Genomic DNA, 25,082 nt, shown 5'->3' on the forward strand with positions numbered 1-25,082 from the left:
AATTACTGGTTGAGAATGGCATTTTTCTTGTTTTTCTAACTTATATAAATAATGTTGACGGAATATAATAGAATGTAATAGAATAGTATGTTAACATCGTTGACAGCCATTCGAGAAGAGTATGATAAGAAGAGGAGAGGAGAGGAGAGGAGAGGAGAGGAGAGGAGAGGAGAGGAGAGGAGAGGAGAGGAGAGGAGAGGAGAGGAGAGGAGAGGAGAGGAGAGAATATTATGCAAATATCATTGACAGCTAATAGAACAGAACCTTTTACATATTCCAAGAATATAATTTAAAAAAAAATCTTATATACAGCAGTGAGTACAAAATGAAGTAATATAGTGCATGCATACTATAGCCCTACAGTGGGCAGAAGAAAGCTTGTTGCCATTTTCTCCAATTTAAAGCCACACAATTAAAGGCATGCCTTATCAAAACCAGTGTTTTGATGTTTAGAAGCCAGCATTAAAATGTACAGAACTCACAGGTTGGAACTGTATCGACAGTGCCACATGCAATTTACCTTGAAAGCATATATACATGCGTGAAAGCAGCTCTTTAGATGTCCATATTGTTGATATAGATAACAATGAGATATTTAGAGACCCTCCATATTCTTTTCTAAACAGTGACAGTGACGCCATTTCAGGTGGCTGGTGATATTAGTCTTATCAGTTGATAACAGCGAGCACAGTCACAATTTTCTTTTATTATATGTTTATTATGCAAACAAACGTATTATTTACAGGTGACAGATCGAATACAAAATAATAAATGCGTGGACGTGTGTCTAGGTGTTGAGAGCCGGGGTATATAAACATAGATTTTATTTTCTTATTAATAAATAAATAATAACAATAAAAAAGTAACAATTAATGATTTAACTAAAAATGCTGTGAGGATTACATAGATCTATTTTAGCTTATATGAATCAGACCTGCAGAAAAGTTTTGATATGGATTTCTATGGGGAATGTTAATGATTTAAAAGCTGGCAAATGGATGTTGAAGCGCCACCAAATTAAAATTCAAACAATGTGCTGTTCAGTCTGTATGAATTAAACTAAGTTCGAAATGGCATTACTCAAAATGTCTTGCGGTCTCTTGATTGTTGAAGAGGCCATTTTGTGAATCCTGGCGGGTACGTGTAAGTGCCGTGACGTGCAATGGTTTAAATAGTACCATCCATTCCACTGTGGCGGCTCAGTGGTTTATTCACAGTTTTTAGGTGTTTGCTGGAGTGAAGAGATGCTGATTATTGAAACGAGAGAGAAACTAAATGGCGAGAATCCAGTTTGTTTAAAAGCTGAAATTAGGGACATGTTGTTCATTCACTGTCAAAATCCAGATTCATCGTCTCACATTCAAATGTCAAGAATTCATTGATTACTTTTTATATAGCATAATGTTTGATGTTAACGGGATGAAAGCAGGTTAACATCATCAATGGTGATATGTCTCTAAAGTCACAAAGTTCATTCCCCCTTTAATTTGTCTATAATCTGTCTATATTTTTCAGAAACAGTTTTTTATCTTTTAAAGCAATCTCTACTCAATCAGATCTTTTACTCTTACATACAGTTCTCAGACAGACCTTTAACTTTTATATTTTAGGTTAATGAAAATGTTCATTCACTTTTTGTTTAATGAATATTCATATTCAAGCTATTATGTAATAATGGTATTATTCACAGTACAGTTCATAATTAAGTAGCCTAAAGTAATTCATTTAAGTAATCAAATATTTGCGATCAAATCTGAATTGTCCCTCGTCTGTACTTAAATGGTGAAAAGGATTATAATGTAAGCGTTAACTTAAATGTTGTTGTTTATCTGAGTTAAGATTTAAGTTAACCAGCTAATGCATAATCGCCGAATCACAATTTTATTAATTTTATGGGTTTCTGATAAATGTATTTGGCTTCATTCAGTGAGCTTTGCATCAGTGCATTCTCACTGTACTACCAAAATTAAAGACCCATGTTTCACATTAAAATCGTGACTGTATGGTACATCTACCACAACTCAAAAAGTTGAATGTGCTTGTCTGTAGATAAAACTGCAGAACATTACGTCGCTCAAAATATACCCAAAGAGGCTTTGCTATTTTACATAAAACACCGAGCGGGTATCTTTCTATGAAAAAGCCTCCTGTCGTTTGACTTCAGTCCAGTGAGCCCATAATGTGGTTACAGAAGAATCTGTGGTCTTGCAGCTGGTAACCATGCCAACACTTTCCCCACAGTATACTGTACACCCCGCCCCAAAGTCAATGTTTGATAATATAATAAAAGACTGATCAATTTGTTCCTGTTATGGCATGGTGCAGAACATTTTACCGTCCTTCGAGAATTTTCGAGTATTTCAATTAAAAAACTGATAGCCTGGCAGCCTTTTATTTTTGTTATATTTGTCACTATCCAGGATGGCTTTGTGTCAGAGGTTTAAACATATATTGTCGACATAGGAGAATACAGTAAATTGATGAATACAGTACGTTGTCATCATAATTGCGGGTATGAAGTGTCCTCTTCGGGTTTGGTACATGTGATGTAATACCTGTTGTGTCTGGCATTTAATAACTTATTCAACGTTCATTATGCAGTTGCATGCAGTATTACGGCTTAATCACTGCAAATGACTAATATTAAATTATTTTAAATAATAGTTTGACCTGTGATCTTTTGTTCATGTGCGCACTGAGTACACTTTGTTTAGACACTTTTGTTTAGGTATACTGATGTAAACTATGTAAATGCAATGCAACAACAAAGTTTTATCAATTCTGATGTGCTTCTTTTCTTCTGGCAAGAACACTTGATAAACAAGAACTCTCTCTAATCCTGATCTACCTGATCGCTTGCATATGTTTGTAATCGGTCATTTCAGCTATTGACTCAGAGAGAATTTATCCCCACTATTCACATATATATAGCACATGTATATGTCTTAGTTTCCTTTCATGTTTTTCTCACATACTGACCTACAGCAGACATCTACATAGACCTCCTAACCCTCCACCGTCTTTCCACTGCACCACATGAATCAGGATTAATGAGCCCTTGTTGTTGTCCATTTCGCTCGCAGATCACAACAAGGCTGATTCGTTTCAGTCAGCCCTTCTCTGTGCTTGTTAAGATGTTTTGCTCTTTGCGCTCCCTGCAGGAATGTGTTACTCTAAATTTAACATTAAAGGACAGCTCAGAATCTTCAGAAGGATGGATATAGTATACCTAACACGAACACAAGGAAGGCTGGATCCGGGGAAGGCTACGGGGCGCCTACGTGACACCTTTGATGTTATTTTTTCACACTTAAGGCTGTAGCAGAAGGAAGAAAGAAAAATGACAGATGAAATCTCTTAAAAATCTCAATTATTGCTCCTAGACATCAATGGCATTAAACAAAGAGTAAATGGAAACAGATTTCAACATTAAAGGAGGAATGTGGAGATTTTAGTGGCATCTATTGGTGAGGTTGGGAATTGCAACCCAACAGCTCACTCCACCTCTCCCCCTCTCTTTTGAAGCACTATGATGGCTGACACAGAACTAAGATGTCGTCACGTTTTCGGTTCCTTGCTGGAGGAGATAATGTATTTACGAAACGCACACCGTAGCAGTTTATCCATTTAGGGCTACTGTAGAAACAACATGGTGAATTCCATGTGTATGTAGATATAAAAAGCTCATTCTACGGTGGTAAAAACATAACACTTCATTATGTAAGGTCTTTATACTCCTCTGAAGACATAGTTCAGGATATTATGTCAAGTATTTCTCATCATATTGATCCAATTCCATATTATTGTACTTCTACAACCTACATTCATTTTAACAATTTGCTAGTTGCATAAAATGGGGCCAGTGAGCATTTGAGACACCAGAGTCGGCAGAGTAATTTCTGGTTTTATAAGGATAAGGATATTATATATTATAAGGATTTTTTGCCTGCAAATATGGGTGTTTTTTAGATAAAAAAGAACAAAGTCATATATAAGTGGTATGACAGATCCTATTTACATTGCTGAGCACTTTGTCAAGCCAAAACAACTCGATAGTGTCACGACTGGAAATCAGTCTGAGGACTGTGACGTAGCAAAAGCTCACTGCAGGTGGGGAGCAAGGGTTCCCCGAAACAACCTTTGAAACTCGATCGCGAATGCACAGAAGAACAGGACGATCATATGAGTACACAGTGCACTGTGAGAGATAATTTGACATTTTTTAACACAGGCGATTTTGCTGTATGTTTGTCTTTCAGACTGTTATTTCAGAATAAGCGCAAGTCTCTCTCTCTCTGAGTTCAGAGTGCGCGTGAAGGGTGGGGCGTGTAAATAAAGTGCCTTTACATAAAGTTCTGAACTTGTATGGCTGTTTAAAGCTGTTGACAGTTGATAAAGATGTAAATCACTATTTTCGTCAGGCAATTGACACCAGACGGCGTCTGTATTATAAACTGCAAATAAACTCTCGATCATGTTAAAATTAATGAAACTCCTACAGTTCTCGCGGCCTGGCAGATGAATCCTTTTGGAAAATAGCCCAAAACACTAGAATTTTGTAATGGTTTTAAAGCAAAATGCTGATGGTTAAAGCAAAATGCTAAATACAATGGTATTTTAATGGAAACCATTCATTTCTGCGATGGTTTATTTTGTTTTTATCAGCGACTTGTTACATTAATAATCTGATCTCTAGAGATCAATCTGTCATATAATATACAGATATTTTTCGCTTCTTTATATAAAGTATACAGTATATATAGAAGCAAAAATATATGATATATATACTATATCTAACATATTTTACACATTATCTTATCTATCCTCAATGTACAGATTGGGGGGCACCAGTTCTTTAAATGGGTTTACAGGAGTCGCGACCATGGAAAGGTTGAGAACCACTGGTCAAAAAAAAATGAATTCTGTCGCCGATGAATAAAATCAACACAGATCATTGCTGCTTTTGGAGAGCAGCGGGTGATATTCACTGCAATTGTAGACACTGATATCACGCTCTGCATGATCCGTTTTGGGAAAGCAATCAGTTGGCCTGTGACAAATAGTGCCACCGAACCGTTCAATCCATGCTCTCTCATTATTCTGTTAGTCTTTTATTCAACTTTCGCAAGAATTAAACCTTGAACCCCAGCTCTAGTTCTGACTACCGGCTGTCTTGCAGGTGATTTATTTCCAAAGCGAGTATAAAATAATTGCAGGGATGGCTTTAGCTCTAGGTCGCTTTGGACTATGATCATTGTGTACCGAAGCTCTCCAGCTGGGTCCCCACTAAATCCACAAGTGTTCAGTTAACAGCCCGGATCCGTAATCACACCACACCCTGTTTAAAAACACCAGGCAGCTGCGCTGGCTCCGTTTACCTGTAACTTACTAAGAAAATGTCTATCTTCGGCTGTAATGAGGTGGTAAAGCTGGCTCTGTTTGTCATGAAAACATACCTGGCGAGCAGCCGAGATCTCATTCAAGGACATATCAAAATGCAAATCATCTTGGTAGAAATACGTTTTGGCTTTCGAAATCTTATTCTAGTCAAATATTATTGATGTCTTCTGTGTAACATATTCATTCTTTTCTTAGAACCCGATTCAAAAGAAAAATGTGATTAAAGCGTTCAGGTTTAGGAGTAATGCAGGACTTTGGTTCCCAGTTTAATTAAAGCATTTTTTATGGCTCACCAGAGGAAAGTTTTCTTTAATTAATCCAATACGGAGGAGTGTAGAAGTGCATCTCTTGACAACATTAAGCCCGCGCTGGCACCATGAACACGTGGAAGAATATGCCCCATCCGATCTGTAGAGAACATAGATACGGCACACAGCAGCTCTCCCTCATTAGTTAGTCTCTAAAATGTCAGGTTTGCATCATTCAGGCTATTAGTAATTTGTCGCTTTGGGCCTGCTGATATTGGACATATGTTCTTTTCAGCCAAGTGATTTTTAAATTATCATACATCATGTGCTCTCGGATGCAACCTTGTTTTGTGACTTTTGCTGTCCCCTCAGTCACATACGCCTTACGGGCCTTAACACTCATTAACTTCCATTTACTAAAGCAGAAAAGCTTTTTGCTCTCTGGGTTTAAGCTGTGGAGATGTGCCACGAATGAATAAAACACACTTAGGATATTGATTTAGTGACGATGTTGTTTGCTCTTCAATTTCCCTTTCTAAACCCAGAAAGATATTTCATTTAAATTGTATCTCATTCCGCATCTAGCTATGTAATGTTTTAAAATGATTATATAGGAGTTGGCTCAAGACAAACAGAATCCAGGGGAGTGCTGGGTGAAACAGAAGTTAGTATAACCTTATGAGTGTCATGGTGTGCATTATAGCTGACACCCATTGCTTTACAGCTGGTTTTGTGACTGTAAGTCATTCCCTTTAAATGCTACCGTAGTTAGAAAAGTGTATATTAATGTGTAGCCAATATAACTTTGGAGACGGTCCCTAAATTCAACATCCAACCAATATTTTGACAGTAGATAAATACTGAATTTGTAAATCTGTTCTTGCATAATTTGGCAAAACTAAATAAGACTTTGAAATAGTAAAAAACACATGCCATCTTGTTCTTTTACTTCTTGTTGTTGGCGTTTGGTTTTAAAGCAATGGCAACGTATAAACATGCATCATCAAAACACGCGCATATGATCACCTGCCGCGCACTACACGATGTCTGAGACCGAGAATGTCAATGTATTTAAATAAATTAAGTATTAATATTAAGTATTAATCCGCAAGTTGTAAAAATTGTGTCTTGTTCACATTACAGTGTTTTTGATTCGATTTTTTTATTTGATTCAAGGGGGCCCCCTGGAGGTGCAGAGGCCCTACGCAACCTGTGTATTCTGCGTATAGGAAGGATCGGATGGCTGGTGTATAGGCATAAGTATAGAGGATCAGAGGAACATTTTGATGATATATAATAAATTAAATTATTAGTAATAAAAATAATCATTAAAGGTATACGAACAAGAGAAGATATTTTGAAGAACGTTTGTCACCGAACAATGATGGTATCCATTGACTTGCATTGGTTTTGTGTCCATTCAAGTGAATGGGTGCCGCCATTGTTCAATATATTCTTTAAAATATCTTCTGTTGTATTCTGCAGAAGAAAGTCATTGGAATGACAAAATATATATAGAACTCTTTTACTGCGCTGGTTGCGCATAATATACATAATGTCAGCAATGACAACCAGTTTCCCAGATAGCACATGTACGTCTGTAGGATGTCTGCATAAGATCTGGAAAACATCTGATAAACATCTTAGAAAGGGCATTTTTTCTAAATCTTAAACATTTTACAGAGATCTTCTAGATGCAGTGTCTATGACATCTGGCAGCAGATGTTTAAGAGACAATGAGCAAACAATCATCATTTGGCAGACCCTTTTAACCAAAGCGACTTGCATTGCATTATACTATACATTTGTTATCCCTGGGATCAAACCCATGACCTTGGTATCGCTAGCGCTGTGCTCTAACCACTGAGCCACAGGAAAGAAACATGTCTTATAGAGGTTAATTTAGACATCAAATAGACGGTCCCAGATTTATGTGTGCTATAGGGTTCCCCTTTACATTTTAAACTCATGGTATACATTTTGTTGTCCTTCAGATAAAAAACTAATAAAAAAAGGTTTTTCAAGTTAAATGTTTCATCACCGACAGGTGTATATTATAGTTACTAACTACACGGGAGAAATCAAAGCGAGTTCATTTATATAAAGACTGACAGCACAGTCAAAAATTATTTGCAGATATTCAAATTTACTTTTATAACCTCAAATAAAATAAATCTGGGGAGGAAAGTGCGAGGTAGCATTAAACAAGATTATATTTAGCATGTGTGCTGTGTTGTTTTGAAAGTAATCACAGCGAATGATATTTTCAAAATAATTGATATCTATTACGATATAGACTTGTGCCTTGAATCAGGCACAGTCCCAATAATAAACGATCATGCCAACCTTTGCCACGAAAGGAACAAGATCCAATAAAAGCATATCCATAGTTTCTGCCTTAGGCTAAGGTGATACATTTCTCGGGCACAGGCAGGTGAAGAGAAGAAATTGGTGTGATGCGCAGCATCGCCACAAATGCTGAAAATAAGACTCCTAGGGTGTCTTCATCGAGCACTTACTACAGGCAAGACGTGTGACTGTTACAACCCAATTTATTTTCGCACTTTAAACTCAACTCCTTCAGTTCACAAGGGTAAGATTATGTCTGCAGATTTTGAAAGTAAAACATGTATATCTAAATATCTACACAGAAGTAACGGCTCAAAGTAAACTGTAATGCTATCTTGTATGTAAACACTAAACAGAGTAGAATATAAAATGGTAGAACACTTGAGCACAGTGATAGACCCTTTATAAAGATCCTACAGATTCAGTTCACTATATAGAGACTGGCAGACAGACCAAGGCTTGGATTATACCATACATTTGATTCTAAGTATGTGAAACATTTGAACAACATTCCCTTATTAGTTACAAATTAAGGAAACATTTCTCCCTCAATTCGTAACACCATAAAGACTCAAACCAGATTCAACAAAAGGACCAGCTAACATAATACTGGAAGAATCCTCAACATGCTCAAACCTGGCTGTGAGGTAGGCTATATGTTAAGTCCTGTCATGACAAAAGGCCAACTATGGATCATGACCAGGGCAGGGTTGCACCAGCCATTCGTCAGTGTGTTCTTATATTTGAATGTAAAGTCTAAACTAGAGGCTTAGTAACTACTAGCTTTATTCGGTTGCACCTTTGGTTTTAACGTAGCTAGTAGTTCGTAAGCTCTCCGTAAAGTAATGCACAATCACATAATATGACGTTTACCTTCAAAAGTCCAATGGCAGCCTTTAAATTTGTGAGGGAAAAGTTGTGAAAGTTGAATTAAACTTATTTTACATGACATAATAACAGTAAAAATATTTTTTTATTAAATAGAATACTACCTAATTATGAATAACATAGGTATTAAATATTACAAATTAAACAAGATGAATAAACAAATGCTTATTAAAAAACAAAATAAACGATATGTTATAGGCAACGTGATTTCATTTTATCGCCAACTGCCAATGAAATAAAAAAGATGATGTTATTTTGACATGCACAACACAGGCAGATGGATGCACACACGGCGCTCTTGTTCAGCGGGTCTGCTTTTTTATTCCCACAGTTACTCCTGGTGGGAGGCTTCCGTAAATACTTAGTTCATACGTAACGTTTCACTTCAACTAAGTTGGATTGTGCAACTCAAACATATGTAGTAGTCCCCAAGTTGTAACTTATTGCCCGCTTAAGTCAAAACTAGGCTAAGTTGTAATTTAGGGGGAACGGGCCAACCATTATAAAGATGAATAAAATAACTAGATTCAGATTTGTTTGTTTTATATTGTTTGATTTTTTCAAGTAAAATAGAATTAAGTATTTGCTCTTTCGGAACTATTTATTCAATAATTAATTCAATAGTTAAAAATCTTTTCAGCATGAATAGTTTATCTTTTCATTTACTGCATGTATTGACAGTTCTATAATTGTTTGTTATGGAAGTTCTGCTTATTTCTAATGTCCAAGTTTCAATCTTATTCTGTCTTAATCGTTGTTTACTGAAAAAGTACAAAATAAAGCCCAAAATAAGCTATTTCTTCAATCATCTCCTACTACAAAAGGATCTACTGCCATCGTCTGTTTGAAGAGTGAAGTACAAGACCATTCCGAAACGATCGTTAAAATAACAAGAACACTATTATTATTATTTTTATTATTCATCATCCTCATCATAAAGACTTTAGTTTTTAGACTTTTATGAATACATTTCTATATAGATATATTTTTATCTTTTTTTTTTTACCTGAAACACTCACTCATATTAAACAAACATGGCAGAGAGGTTCACATTCTGCCAATCAACCTCTGATCTGAGATCAGTGCTTATGTCCTAAGGCCGCCCAGCCTCTGAGAATAATGATGCTATTACACAATCATTATTTCCCTATTTTCCTTATTTATTTGTACGTATTTAATAACCATTCATTAATAATTCACTTTAGATCAAAACTAAAGACCAATTAAGTTTTTGTAAGAGAGCTGAAACAACGCCTCTGAGCCGAATGGAGTGACGTGTGCAAGTCACGTGCACTGCTCGAGCTCGTCACATGATCGTCTGACGACTGCTTGTCTTCTGATGGATGCGGGATTTACACACTTTGCTGCTTCCTGGGGTTCATCGGTATTCGTTTCTCTTCAAAATTGAACCGTTTAATAGAAATAAATCAGAGCTTTATTCGCGAGAGAACCGTTAGATAGCAAAAGTGGCGCTGTTGCTGGAGTGGATGATGAACGGACACGCTTATTTATACACCGGGGTCACTTTGGCCTTCTGGACGACCATCCTGATCGTCGGTAAGTGCTGATGAGAACTAATATATACACACAAATCACACGTATTTCTGAATATGTTTATATTTACATAATCCAGTTCTCCAGTTTCGCTCATTCTGATGTCATTAGCCGTTTAGTTCATTCAGCTAGCGTTAGCATTGAGCAATAGCACGACTGCGTCAAATCATCATTCACATTTCATTCATCACGACAATATCAAATACGGAAATATATAAATATATATAATTATAGGTCTAAACAGAGTCGTTTTATAGAATGAGTTTAATTCAACGTGTGTCATTTAAAGCTGTCAGTGTACACCTGCTATGTCGTTTCTGCTAGCTCGAGTGTGTGTTTGTTTTATAATCTCATTTTATCAACACATAATGTCACAGACATGAATGTGTAACTCAATATTGTAGCTAGTGAGGGGTTTTATGGTCAGTTTGTACTGTGGGTACTGTAGGTACAAACTCATGACCAAATGAGGAAGACACTTCTCACATGACTGTAATCTTGCACACACATATCTCCCATGATTCAGGCTGCAAACTTTAATTTTCATTTGAATAATTTCGCATTTTTGAAACTGTGCTAACCCTGTGGTTTTTCTGCAGGTACTTGCTATACGATTTTTGACCTTGGATTTCGATTTGATGTGGCATGGTATGTGTTCAGTAAGCCCTGATGAATGTTTTCTCCAAATGAGCTTTGACTTGTTCATCATTAATACAGTTATCATGATTTTATATACATTAAATATAAAACACATATACATTTTTTATTTAATATCAATACATGTCTGTTTGATGTCTGGTTGACTTTGTTACAGGTTTCTAACGGAGACTTCCCCCTTTATGTGGGCTAATCTTGGAATTGGTCTGGCCATCTCTCTGTCTGTTGTTGGAGCTGCATGGTGAGTTTACCGTACATTTCCTCTTTTTGTCTTGCTGAAAATTACAGCTCAGAATAAACATAGAGGAATTTTTGATGTGTCGTAGTACTGTTTTCCACGTCCTCTTCTGCATTGCACTTTTAAAGGAGGTTCCTGAATAATAGCATTTGACGCTTACATTTACATTTGATCAGCGGTAAAGCGATAGGTTGTTAGGTTGTTTCAAACCTGTATAAATGTATTTGTTCTATTGAACACAAAGAAAGATATTTGGAAGAATGTTAGCAATGTTCAGTTCTGGGACATCATCCGCTACTAGTATACACTATTGTATATATTTTTTTGTCTATTGAGCACAAACTTCGATTTTTTTTAAAGAATTGAGGAAAGGAAACCGTTCTGGGGCACATTTGACTAGCATTTATTTTTTCCTACTGTGGTAGTCAATGATGTCCCAGGTCTGAAAATGCTGCTAACATTCTTCCAAATATCTTCCTCTGAGTTCATCAGAACAAAGTAATTTAAACGGGAATGAAATAACATAAGGGTGAGTAAATGAAGGGAACCATCCCTTTAACTCTGGCCTTGTTGTTGTCATGCTGTACACATGTCAAACAAATGAACACTTTCAATCGCAAAGAATGTGTTTTGTACTTTTTAATAGCCTATATATTAATAGATAGTTCATGCCAAACAATTTTTCACACACTATTTTTTTACAATGCAGTATGTCTTTTAAAGATGCATTTTTGTCACGAGTGGAAAGTTATTTATTTTTTCCAACTGTCTGATTTTGCAGGGGGATTTACATTACTGGATCCAGCATTCTTGGTGGTGGAGTCAAAGCCCCAAGGATCAAGACCAAAAACCTTGTCAGGTAAATGCAGCTTACAGAACTTGAAGTTGAAGACAAAGTCAGTGTGCAAACTTCTGGAGCCGAAACTGTCTGATTTGGTTTGTTCATATTAATAGTGTTGATTTGAGTAAATACATCGACAGTCAGACTGTTTTTCTTATGGTACCACCTAAGGCTTTTTTACCCCCATTTGGTGCTTTGTGACTGTTAATGGTAGATTTTCTTTTTTCCAGCATTATCTTTTGTGAAGCTGTTGCCATTTATGGGATCATCATGGCAATTGTCATAAGCAATATGGCAGAGGTAAGCTGAACATTTAAGTGGTTTAACTAACTGTCATTTTGTTGAACTCCGTGATCGCTTTAATTGTGTTTTTAAGTGTTTGCGGTTTAAAAAATAAATGTTTGTTCTTCTTGTGTGTTTGGAAAGCCAATGTTCTATGTTTGACAGTTTTGGTTTATTCTATATTTACAACAGCTGTGAAATATTAATTGTCGTTTTTATCCATCTCACAACATTTAGAACTTCAGTGGTACAACACCAGAGACTATTGGGGCAAGGAACTACCAAGCAGGTACTTCTTATTTTTGCTGTCTAACTGTTTTTATTTTCTTCTGCATGTAACCAAATGAAAATCAGATAACATGTTGAATTTGCAATTGCAGGTTTCTCCATGTTTGGTGCTGGTCTTACTGTTGGCTTCTCAAACCTCTTCTGTGGCATCTGTGTTGGCATTGTGGGCAGTGGAGCCGCTCTGGCCGATGCTCAGAACGGCAGCCTCTTTGTCAAGATCCTCATCGTTGAAATTTTCGGTAGTGCCATTGGTCTGTTTGGAGTGATAGTAGCCATTTTGCAGGCAAGTATCTTTCTAAAATTACTATGTGGTCTTTGTACAGGAATAAAGCATAAATGTTTAACACGTGAAACGGGGTGGCTAGGCCCTATAGTTTATTCAGTGGACAAATATTTCTAGTCTTCATAACTAGTCTTTTTATAGGAAAATCTTTTGAATTGTTATTTGTAATGTCCATCTAGTTCAACTTAAGCGCCCTCTAAAAGATGAATATTTTATCACCATTTTCCAGTTGTACTGTGTAAATTGATCCGACATGCGTACTTGAAGATGGAGATTATTCAGACACTTTAATAAAAAGGAGGAACCTTATTAAGCCAATCTTTTTTAGTCCACTATAATTTCGTTGCATATTGATATTTCTAGACATGTATAATGTTGAACTTATTTCTTGTTTTAGACATCGAAGGTAAAAATGGGGGATTAGATGACTACAGGACCTACAGATCAAAGATGCTGTGTTGCCGGTGCAAACGGAGGCTGTAAATACATAGTAAATTATTTAAATGTATTTTTCTTTGTGACTGTTTTTAACCATCATTTTCGAAAAAAATTGAAATATTGTGTGTGCACCAATTTGTCTTAAAAAGAGTGCATGGAACAGTCAGATCTTTATCTCCCACACATAGTTTGAAAAGATACGTGTAAAAATGTGATGGTAATATCAAACATTTTCGATCTTTAACTAAAAATATATTTTATTTGTTATGAAAATATAGTCCAATAAATATTGACCCAGTGAGGAATCTTACAGTCAGTAGACCCAGGATTAGGTTCAGTTTTGAATTGTTCACTGTAATTGTTGTGTACAGTACAGAAAGTGAAAGTTGCATTATTGTGGTCATTTCCATTCGGTGGCTGTAAATTGTGTAGTATTCTCTTGGTCGTTGTATGCAAGAATTTTCTCGAAATAGCGTCAACGGCACCTGATGTATCCAGTGAGCTTGACTTATCCTCACTCTCTTGTGTTGTGTTGTGTTCTGTCACACACTGCTGACTTCAAGATACTAAAATCAAGTAAATGCCTGTGTCTACAAAAACCGTAATCATACCAAAAATGTCTCCAATCTCATTTCTATCAGTGTAAAAACTCCAATCTGTAGGGCACCCTTCAAATCTGTTTGTTTTAAGATGAGAGGATATAATAATCTGATATTTGTACATATTAAATGCAGTTGTTAGTTTGTTTTGTGAAGCATGAGGGTATTAACCATTCTGTATTTTCCTAGATACATGTTGTCTTGTGATTTTTATTTGTTTTTTGTTGTTTTGTTTATTTTGTTAAGCAAGAAAGTGGTCTTGATCTTCATGTCACTGTGGTTACTGCAGAATATGTTAAAACTCTTGATCTATGCTGTTTGAAAGATATGTAACTATATATTTGTTGCTTGGGTCAGGTGGTCCTAAAAACTGTGTTGCTTTCCATAGCAGAACACAACTGCACAACAAACAGCTCTTGAGGTTAGAGTCGGCTGTAATGCTTATTTACTGTAGGTAGATGTCATATTTTAATTGAATGGACATCCAGCAAGGTATATGACAATACTACCCTGTAAACTTGACTGTGCATTATCCTCCGTATTCTTTATTCAATTAAAATGAAATGCATCATTTAGTCAGGTTTAGGTATACCTGTTCTGCAGTACTATATGTGACCCACTGATTATGAGAACCAGCTTGAATTGGTCTTTTGGCCTTTACTTAGATCTTTCGAAATGCTGTTTCTGTCTTAAATGTTTTTGTAAAGTGCAGGTATATACTAAACATGATCTTACCAACCCTTCCACTGTACATAAACGCAAATGCAGATATCTTTGAGCTTAAAGTTTGTGGTTTTAAGTTATGAGACACACCATCTTTTGAATAGCTCTCAAACTGGTGACCAAGATTCTCATTCATTTACAAACATGTTTGACTGTGGTGTTCTTGATTTTTTTTTAATATACAGTACATGTTTATTTTGAAACATTCCAAATCATACATGGTTTTAATAACTTAACCTGCTGTTGCCACTGAATAAAATACAGCAGATGTGCCCTTACAGATAGAGAGACTGCTTTAAGTCTCTGTGTTCTCCAGGACCTGGATTGGGTGTGTAGTGTAGTGGTTCAGGGGTATTATGGTAAGGATGAAAATGTGTTTATGTGGTGATTTCATTGTTTTGATGTGTACATTTGGATCCTCTTCATAACTGTCCTTGAAGAAATAAAAGAAATGTGACAGTCATTTCAATACAGTCCATTTCATTTTTATAAAACGAACAGGGATAGCACAGAAGTGCAACCACATACCTGCATGTTTTAAGAGAATACATTTGTAGACTTATCAAAGAACAGGTTAAGAATGTGGTGCCTTATTAATATAGGAACATTCATCTAAGTGATGTATTATGAAAAACATGTATTTTAAAAGGGAGCATCATACACAAAGTTTTGCGATGTGATTGTGTGAGAAGAAATGGTACACACTTTCATTAATTTCATACATAAAAAGGGAGTTGAAAGATGTCTTCCTACCTATCTCAGACTAAATTACTGGATGACAAGCAGCCTGGCTTCAAAACTAACCACTCCACTGAGACTGCACTACTGTCGGTAACAGATGCACTGCATCTAGCCAAGGCGGAATTTAAATCCTCGGTCAATCACCAGATAGTGCTAGCAACGCTGTCATCTCTAGGAATCTCAGTCACTCCGCTGGTTCAAATCCTACCTCTCTGGCAGATGCTTCAGGGTGTCATGGAGGAGCTCGCTGTCCACTGCTCACCACATGATTACTGGAGTCCCTCAGGTATCTGTGCTTGGACCGCTGCTCTTTTTCCATCTACACGATATCCTCAGGACCCATCATACGGGCACACGGCTTCTCGTATCACTGTTATGCTGACGACACCCAGACGATACCACTGTATTAGCTCGCATTACAGCCTGCCTAGAAGACATCTCTGCTTGCATAAAAGCACATCACCTCAAGCTGAACCCCGAGAAGACGGAACTACTCGTGTTTCCGGCACACCCCAGGGTGCAACACGATCTCGCCATCTAATTTGGCAGTTCCACAATCACTCCTTCCAAAATAGCCAGGAACATCAGAGTCATATTTGATGAACGGCTATCCTTCAATGATCACATTGCAAAGACAACCCGGTCATTCCGATATGCCTTATTCAACATGAGAAAGGGCCTTGATGCCCGATGACTCCTGAGATAGGCGCAGGCTCCCCGTGACCAGAGGTAGTTCGGATAAGCGGTAGAAAATGGAATGGAATGGAACATGAGAAAGGTTAGACCCTATCTCACTGAGCATGCGGCACAACTCTTTGTCCAGGCCCTGGTGATCTCAAGGTTGGACTATTGCAATTCTCTCCTTCCAGGTCTTCCTGCAAAGGCTACCTCACCCTTTCTCTTAACAGGTATTGGTCTTTTTTTAAACTAGTATTAGCATGTAGTAGTATGTTTTAGCACCTGTTGTATTCTTGCTCCTGTATGACATATCGCTTATTGCTCCCTGAACTCTCTATAAATCGCTTTGGATAAAAGCGTCTGCTAAATGACTAAATGTATGTCAATTGTTTATACATAAAGTACAATTATTGAGATAAAAATATCATACATGTTGTAGTTATTTACCAAAATATAAAATAAAGTAGTTGTTTTACTAATCAATAAGCTAATAAAAAAAAGATGTATTATATTAATGTCATGCATTAAATAAAGCATAAGCCTACTAATTTTAGCGAGCAGGTGGCTGCATTAAACATCCACCAGATGGCGCCACAGTACTAAAAATCTTTACGCCATGCAATTCAGTGGATGTGTCATGCCATGGGCTTTTTGTTGTCCTTTATTATTGTTTTTAAAATCTACACACAAGCAGACATCGGTTACGTTATTTTCATTTCTAAATAAATATGGAGTGGAATACGCATTGATTGTAAACCAAAGTGTATTAACGTATATTTTTTTCTCCAAATTATATTTTATTATTGCAAACTGTGGGAACCAAGCATTTCACTCAATATGTGTATGGTTTTGTATATAAAACAGACAACTACAGTAAACACGTTTGCCCAATGAATAGAAACTGGGTGACAAAAAAGCAGCGGCAGCAACATAATCGTTACTTGGCCCAAACTTCACTTCCGGTATACCTCAGCAAATAATCACAACTGTTAAGTAGTTTTAATTGAATTCGATACAATTGATATACAATAAATGATGCATATAAATTCATATAAAATACATAAAGGCGCGTGCGTCCGATAAAACCGTCATTTAAGAAATTGGCACAGATTTCTTACTGAGAAGTGTGAAAAGAAAAGACAATTTTATATCTGTGTGCTCCGACAAAAGACAAGCTTCTCAAAACAAAACGATAAAGAAATAACATCACAAGAAATGTTGTGATTTAGGCCCTCTTGCGGTAGATAAGCAAACTGCAGTTTGAGCCCTCCGACTCTCCGTACTGAAGAAACCTGTCTCTCTCTCTCTCTCTCTCTCCGCTTTTATTCGCTCATCCTTGTCTTCACGCCAAAACAACTATCAGCCAGATGAATATACACGGCAAAATATCGGGTCTGATCACCGGAGTGTGCGCGTTTGTGTAGGACAATATGGCTCTACGCGATATTCTTGCAGCATGGCACCATCCTTTCATCGGTGTGCATTTGTCTCCGAAACATGAATTAGTCGCTGTTATCAGCAGGAAGAAATAACGGGACCTGGCAAGCGACTCGTGGTTTATATGTGGATATTATGCGAGCATTGAGTAAACTGTCTGTTTTTCACACAGATGACACGTTCGTGGCTGAACTGACAGTTCTACGTAAATAGACAGTCAGCCGAAGTGAATACAACAAAGATGCGTCCCTTATAGAGAGGAGGAGGGTCTGGGGTCGCGACGAATCGAGGTAAGAAATTGTGTGTTTCAGGGTACGGCTTGCAAATATTAACAGTAATGTGTCTTTGCACGACTTGGTTTAAACGATGCTCTTTGTTTCCCTTTATATCACACGCTATCTGTATTGCCTGCCATCTTGACGAAGGCGTAGAGATGTTCCCCATGACACAAAGATGTTGCGATGAATGCGATCCAAACTCTTGGCGTGTTTCAATATCTCGAGATGTGATCAACATCTAGATTTCATCTGCTCGTTGCATGTTCGAGCACGAGCAGGGGTGATGCTGTTAAAGCGCGTGTGTAATGGTACCCACAGCATCCATGGGCAGCACATTTCCCAGCGTCTACACACAGGCAGCCTGGCAGGACATGTGTTTCTTTGTGGCCGAAGACCGCACAGAACAATTTTGAGCATCATTTTCTAAGAATTAGGATTTTTATGCATTTATAAGTGGCTTCTCTATATACATGAATACTTTGTTGTATATTCAAAGGAAGAATAAACAACTGCTCATAATTATTTAAAATAACTAATTATTGGAGTCATAATTATCTTCTTGTTTTTTATTTAAATGTATTTTAACAGTGGTTTTAATTATTTACGGAAATATTTAACCGGCAACAGTATTTCTAAAATGCATTGAGATGTATAACGCATACAAGCTTTGTACAAAGCTTTACTTTGTTTACCAAGCCAAGTCTTACTTAAGATGCTGTATACATCTTAACAACCATAAGTATGTCTTGTATTAAACATTTTCCTATTAACCTTTTGGGTAAGTAGATTATGGATGAGAGCACAACATGTGCACTTTTTTCGGGGGCAACTGCTGTTTACAGAGTCCAATTAACATCCTGCTGTCTACCTGCTGTACTGCATTTATATAATCAGTGATCGCTGTAATTCTATTCATTTCATAGATAAGAATACATTCCTAATGCCTGAGGCCTTGCTTTTAATAAAAGAGTCTGATTCGTTGTCTCGGCAAGAGGTCATCATACACTGTATTTGGCATTGAGGCCATTCTGTGCATTTGTTTGATGTGTTATGTAATACAAAGTTTAATGACTTTCGAAAAAGAAGCTTTTTGGTGGTTCAGTATTCTTTCATAATCATAATTTAGGAATATTTTCTATCCTGAATCTTTAAATTGTATAACAACGATAACTGTATCGTCCATCGGGTTTCAGCGTTAAATCCAGTTTTTCAATCTAGGTTTATTGTCTGAAATAGGATAAATTATAAAAATGAAAAATAAGGAAAAAAAGAAAGTGATTAAAATATAATTTAGATTTTGACTGTTGCAGTGTTCATTTGAGACGATCAAGAGACCACTTTCAGTCATTTCGAATGAATCAATCGACTCCATTCACAGTGTCCCATTTGTCTATGGTGCCTCCAGATGACTTCCTCTCACTGTATGTATCTGTTTCTCTCTTGTTTCTCTCATTCACTCGAGCACAATCTGCTTTCTAAGTCCTCTTTCTATAGCACAATGTATGAGAGGCTGGGACAGATTGTCCACTGATGCATTTGCTATTTGTTTTCAACAGGAGTTGCTCTGTTTGGCTAATCCACCAGAGATAAATGGCCTTTCAAGTCTGTTCTGGCCCACCGAATTGTTTAAGTTTGAATTGGAAATTAAATATCTATAACGGCTGGTGATGTGTTGAACCGATGTCAGGCATTTTTTTGCTAATAGAAACAGGATTAAGGTACTGGATCACCGGTCATACAGATGGGGCATATCTATAGAGCGAAACCATTGGGTGCTGGGATTGGTTGTCATGGGAACAGTAAGACCTGTGACACAAAGGTGGCGGGACTTTGTTTTGTACTTCGGCTTTCTTCACTTTTTGTCTCGTTTCACTAAGAATTAAAAATAGCTTGTTGTTTAAAATATCAGAGGTTTTAATGAAACGCTCGTCGCACTTTCGCGTCCGGTGTGCAGTTCTGGCATGCATTTTTGTTGGATTTGTGAGGTTATTTAGATGAACTGAGATAATCACGTGCAAGTCTATCCAGATGCCAACTTCGAGGTCCATCCAAGGGAAGGCTTCAGCTGTAGCAGTTTAATTTGTCTCATGGCTCTGTGTTGAGTGAACAGCTGGACTTGAGGCAGGGAAAAGCTGGGGCCGCGGTCTGAGGATCTCACGCACTGACTGAGCTGGAGCCAGGCCAATCAGGACCTCTGTCAACTTGTTTGTGTGCAGAGATATGCGCTGTGTTTTGAGACATATTGTCTGTAATTAGCCGTACGGGTTTACATTTTTCCACTGAATTAGCTTTGATGATTTTTTTGTTAGACAGAACACTAAAAAAAGCACAATTACTCTGAAGGAAATCATTTTTTCATGTTTACATCGATCAAACGTGAATACCTTTTACTGGATGCTGAAGTTTTGTGTTGAATCCTGACTTAAAGGAATAGTTTACTCAAAAATATAAATTCTGTCATCATTTACTCACACTCTTGTCATTTCAAGGCTGTGTGACTTTCTTTTTTTCACAAAAGAAGATATTTTGAAGAAAGTTGGTAACAGCACCGGTCTCCAATCACTTCTATTGTATAGACACAAAACCAATGTAAGTGAATGGGTTCCAGCTAACCACATTCTTCAAAATATCTTCTTTTGTGTTCTGCGGAAGGAAGGAAGTCACACAGGTTTGAAATGATAAGAGGGTGAGTAAATGATGACAGAATTTTAAATGAGTGAACTATCTCTTTAAATGCATAGTTTACTTTACTCAAAAATAAAAGTTCAATTCAGTCAAAACTTGTCTGATCAGGGGCGGCGCCTTAGAACAAGCTTATTGTTATTATATTAAGCTTATAATATCACCTTTGCTTACGTACAAAAACAACATAACATCTGAAGAAAAAGTTCCACATGAAGGTCAACGACAAATGAAACCCTTTTTATCTTTGAATTTCAACTTTTTCCAGGTTTTCTCCTTACTTATTTTCGTATTTTTCAGAACTCGTTTTTTTAAGTAAGTTTGCACAAAACGTTGTGTTATTGTTTGAACTCACACCTTCGTAGTATTATAAAATGATAACCAAAGATGTTGTGTTTTGTATCAGAAAAATAAAGCTTTTGTGCAATCTAAATACCACAGGATGTTGTAAGTAATGCATAAATTTACAGTCACAAAATAATATACTTTACTTGAAAAGTATAGGCTACTCCTTAAAAAATGGAAAGTAAAGCCGAGTGGGTCTTCAATCCTGCCAAGCATCATTCAGTGTAATCTGAAAATGATGCCACGTAATCATCTCACCAAGCAGGTGGTGCCCAGAGATTTCCAATCAAAGGAAGACGGAGGTCTGCAAACTGGAAATAAGATGATATAAAGTACTATTCTGTGTGTGAGCTACCTTTACTTTTAATTTTAGTCTTATCTCTTATAAGTGTGGGTTATGTTGTAAACAGTTTTGTTGAATCTGATTTTTAACCACACGCCAAAACAGTGTGAAGCTTGAATAATCGATGTTAAGCGTATTAAAATGTAAAATGTAGATAAATGCAGATTTTCTGTTTACGCTAGTTCTTATTGTTTTACAGGTAGTCTAGAAAAACTGTTTGACTGATTTTACGAAGTAATCCAGTATTTGAAAGAAGCAGGCTGCGTGAGATATTCTGTTTTTAACAGTGGACCTGTTATTGAAGGTGAAAGTGTGTAAAGATGGAGTGTTTCCCAAACACTTTGCCATCTGCCATTAGTCGTACATTTAACCCCGCCTCTAAACTCACATCATTGGTTGAGCCAGTTTTTCTCATGCTGGTTGATATCACCAAAAATGAAAATTTTGTCATCATTTACTCACCTTTTGTCATTTCAAACCTGCATGCCTTTCTTTCTACTGCAGAAAACCAAAGAAGATATTTAAAGAATGTTGGGAACCAAACTACGGCGCCCATTCACTTCATTTACATGGACACAAAACCAATGCAAGTCAATGGGGACCAGTGTTGTTCGGTTACCCACATTCTTCAAATATCTTCTTTTGTGTTTTGCAGAAGACAGATAGTCATACAGGTTTGAAATGAGAAGAGGGTGAGTAAATAATGAGAGAAATCTCATTTTGGGGTAAACTATCCTTTATTAGGACGCAGTGGGGTTTATGCTGTCAGACAATATTACGTCATTATACAACACTATTTCTGAATAACTTATAGGACAGGTTTAAAAGAAATACATTTGTAAATCTTACTGTTTCCACTTCACGTTCTATCTTGAAGCATTGTTATCACCATGAGTGGCACTCAAATTCAGAGTCATAAGAGTGATCTCCTCCTCTTCACTTCAATTCACAGCTGCTGTGAGCTTTTAAAGAGACATTTCACCCAAATATATAATTTCTGAGTTTTATCAAAGATAATATATTTACAAGATATGCTACTGCAATTAAAGTGACTGGAGAGAAATGCAACGGTCAATACGGCCACTCTAGCACAGTAGCTAAAGCGATCTCAAAAAAGGTGATTTTTAACACATTTTAAGCTTAGCAAACCAAAGTTATGGTACAGTCCATATTAGGTTGAATCGCTGATTGAAAAACATGCCATTTATTTGTGATTTTATAAATATCTGGCTTCCACCATTCAAAGAGATAGGACTGTTGAGTTGGTACGACGTAAATAACTCCCCAGAGGAACTGCAAACATGGCCGCCGAGTGGCGCGACTTCCGTAAACGGTGTTTGGTTTTATTCACCCTTAAATTTTCTTTCTTTAGTCTACAGTAGGAGCTGGGAGAAGACATTCTCTTACACCGTATGGAAAAGTGCTCTGTTTTGGGTCACTTTAACAAAATAGACCAATCTTTACTTAAGGAAATGTGTGTTTTGGAAATCAGCGTGTACCGTGTGTTGTTAGACGAGCTTTAGAAAGCAGGTTGTGTGCAGGTGTAAGGTGAGCGATGTCATGTCCATAGGGAGGCTGGTATTCAGGGTAATGAAATGGCAGCCAGAGGCCAAAGACTCTCAGCTCTGTTTTGTCACCTGCTGACTGGATCATTTAGCAACTTTTTATTCTGTACTGACATGACATGTCATGATACCGACCCTTAGCTCACATACTGTACATGTGGTTGTCATGGTCGTTATGTGGTTCGGATGTTATTATGTGGTTGGGATGCCTGAATTTTTTCAGTCTTCTGTTCAAAAAAAAAATGATTTAGTAGTTGACTATTTAAAATATCAATTTCTTTGATATATGGCACTAATAGAATTGTTTATTTTAAACACAATCTACATTTACATTTATTAATTTGGCAGACGCTTTTATCCAATGCGACTTACAAGTAAGAGAGTATATAAACATTGTCAACACGCCAAACAGTACCGTTAGTTAACAAGGCCATGCTTATAGGAGGATTAAAGGTGAAGTAAGAGAGAGAATGAATGAATGGTTTTTTCAAGCGATGTGGTGCCTAGCTGTGATGGAACAACCAAGCGTCGCTCATTTTCAGGCCCAAGATGACAGAAGGGGATGTAGACCTGGAGCACTGAGTTAAGTTAGATGGGCGAATTTGCCGTCATCGTTCTGAAGGGCAGTGTAAGAGATTTGAACTTGATGCGGGTGGCATCTGGCAGCCATTGAAGTGAAATCAGAAGTGTTCTTTAAGGCTGATTAAATAACCAGGCGTGCAGCTGCATTCTGGATCATTTGCAAGGGCTTGACTGGTCGCCGAACAAAACCCCCTGGTTCCTCGTAGACTCTGTGGGTGTTATAGTTGAGGATCTGAGCTGAATGGTAAAGTGGTGTTCAATTGATAGGTTGGGCGGTAGAACCAGGAGTTCTGTCTCGGAGATTTTAATGTAGGTTTAAAATATGCCTACAGTCAGTGATTTTATCCATTATATGGTGTGACATGTAAATTACTGTCTCACATTAAATGTATAATGTATTGTCACACTGTATTGTGGTGTGTGTTGATAGATTAATCTTAATCTGTGACCTAATCATTAATCTGTGACCCAATTCAAATTGTATTAGTGTATATCTAGCACAACAGAGCAACAGTGTTTTAAACAGTGCTTTTTATGTACAATATGATCAATCATTGGATGTAGAAGAAAAGGTTTTATCTTGTATTCACACTTTAGTGAACACGTACCGTGATGGGTTTTGAATTAATTACAGCAAGAGGAAGTGAAAAAAGATTAAATTCAAAAGTGAAGTTTTAAAGGAATAGTTCCCTTCAGAATTAAAATGTTATTCTTGTTAACTAACCCTAATGTCATCCAAGATGACCATGTCTTTATTTCTTCTGTAGAAACTGATACAAGGTTGTTCAGAAAAACATTTCCGGATCTTCCTCCATATAATGTTAGTTACCAGCGTTAGGAACCAAACAACATTGGACCCCATTGACTTCCATCGTATGGACAGAGAACCACTGAGACATTTCTCAAAATATCTTCGTTTATTATACACAGAAGAGAGAGTCATATTCAGGTTTTAAACAACAAGAGGGTGGAACTTTTTTGCTTGAATTTAATTGCCCGAACCTCTGGGCCGCTTTAAAATATTAAATGAGTAAAAAGAGCAATATGTGAAAACACTTTTTCATGTTTTGCAGTCTGTACTGAACTGCTGTTTTGCACTGATCACAGAGCTCTCGACAGCTGCAGTTTCTCATACCTACTGTATATGATGATATTTCTTGTCTCTAGAGATGCTCACTTTATGGTTACACCCTATTAAAGATGCTTTTGCTTTTAAACATCAATGTCGGGCCTGATCGGTGTCTCCAGGCCTAATTAATTTCTCTAAAGAGCTCAACGGGTAGAATTTCATGTCAAGTCTTGGCATGTTGTGTGAAAATGAGCCCGATAAGAAAGTGTGAGTTTTTCTATCCTGAGAATTAGAAGCTCTCTGAGGTGCACGTCAGTCTCTTCACATGAATTAAGTTCTTTGCACTTCTTTGTACTAGATTTTGTAATTTTAAAGAGTAAATGTTTTGTGATTTTTAAGGTCCTACTTTGGTTTAACAACAAGTTTATGTACATGTGCATTTTCATTTTCTTATAATAGGCAGTAATTTTAATCCTTTATTCTTTACTGACTCTCAAATGATTCGTTCGCTAATTCATCTGTTAAATCCCCTCCTTTCTGTCACCCTACTCTGCTCTGATTGGTCAGATGGTCT

General features: G+C 36.9%; 2 protein-coding genes across 2 annotated transcripts in view; both read left to right on the forward strand.

Moving 5' to 3' along the window:
* Nucleotides 1-10,179: 10,179 nt before the first annotated feature.
* On the forward strand, nt 10,180-15,251 carry atp6v0b (ATPase H+ transporting V0 subunit b). Its single transcript, XM_056744476.1, has 8 exons — nt 10,180-10,442; nt 11,039-11,087; nt 11,254-11,337; nt 12,116-12,193; nt 12,406-12,475; nt 12,695-12,746; nt 12,838-13,028; nt 13,426-15,251. The coding sequence occupies exons 1-8, from the start codon at nt 10,373-10,375 to the stop codon at nt 13,450-13,452; spliced, it is 621 nt and encodes a 206-aa protein (XP_056600454.1). The 5' UTR covers nt 10,180-10,372; the 3' UTR covers nt 13,453-15,251.
* Nucleotides 15,252-17,497: 2,246 nt separating this feature from the next.
* Nucleotides 17,498-25,082, forward strand: part of b4galt2 (UDP-Gal:betaGlcNAc beta 1,4- galactosyltransferase, polypeptide 2) — a 110,805-nt gene continuing 103,220 nt past the window's right edge. Inside the window, exons 1-2 of the mRNA XM_056743597.1 lie at nt 17,498-17,683; nt 17,817-17,934. The gene's annotated coding sequence lies outside the window, so the exon portion shown is untranslated. The remainder of the gene's footprint in view (nt 17,684-17,816; nt 17,935-25,082) is intronic.

This window comes from Triplophysa dalaica, chromosome 3, assembly GCF_015846415.1.
Source record: "Triplophysa dalaica isolate WHDGS20190420 chromosome 3, ASM1584641v1, whole genome shotgun sequence".
In the NCBI taxonomy this organism is placed as follows: Eukaryota; Metazoa; Chordata; class Actinopteri; order Cypriniformes; family Nemacheilidae; genus Triplophysa; species Triplophysa dalaica.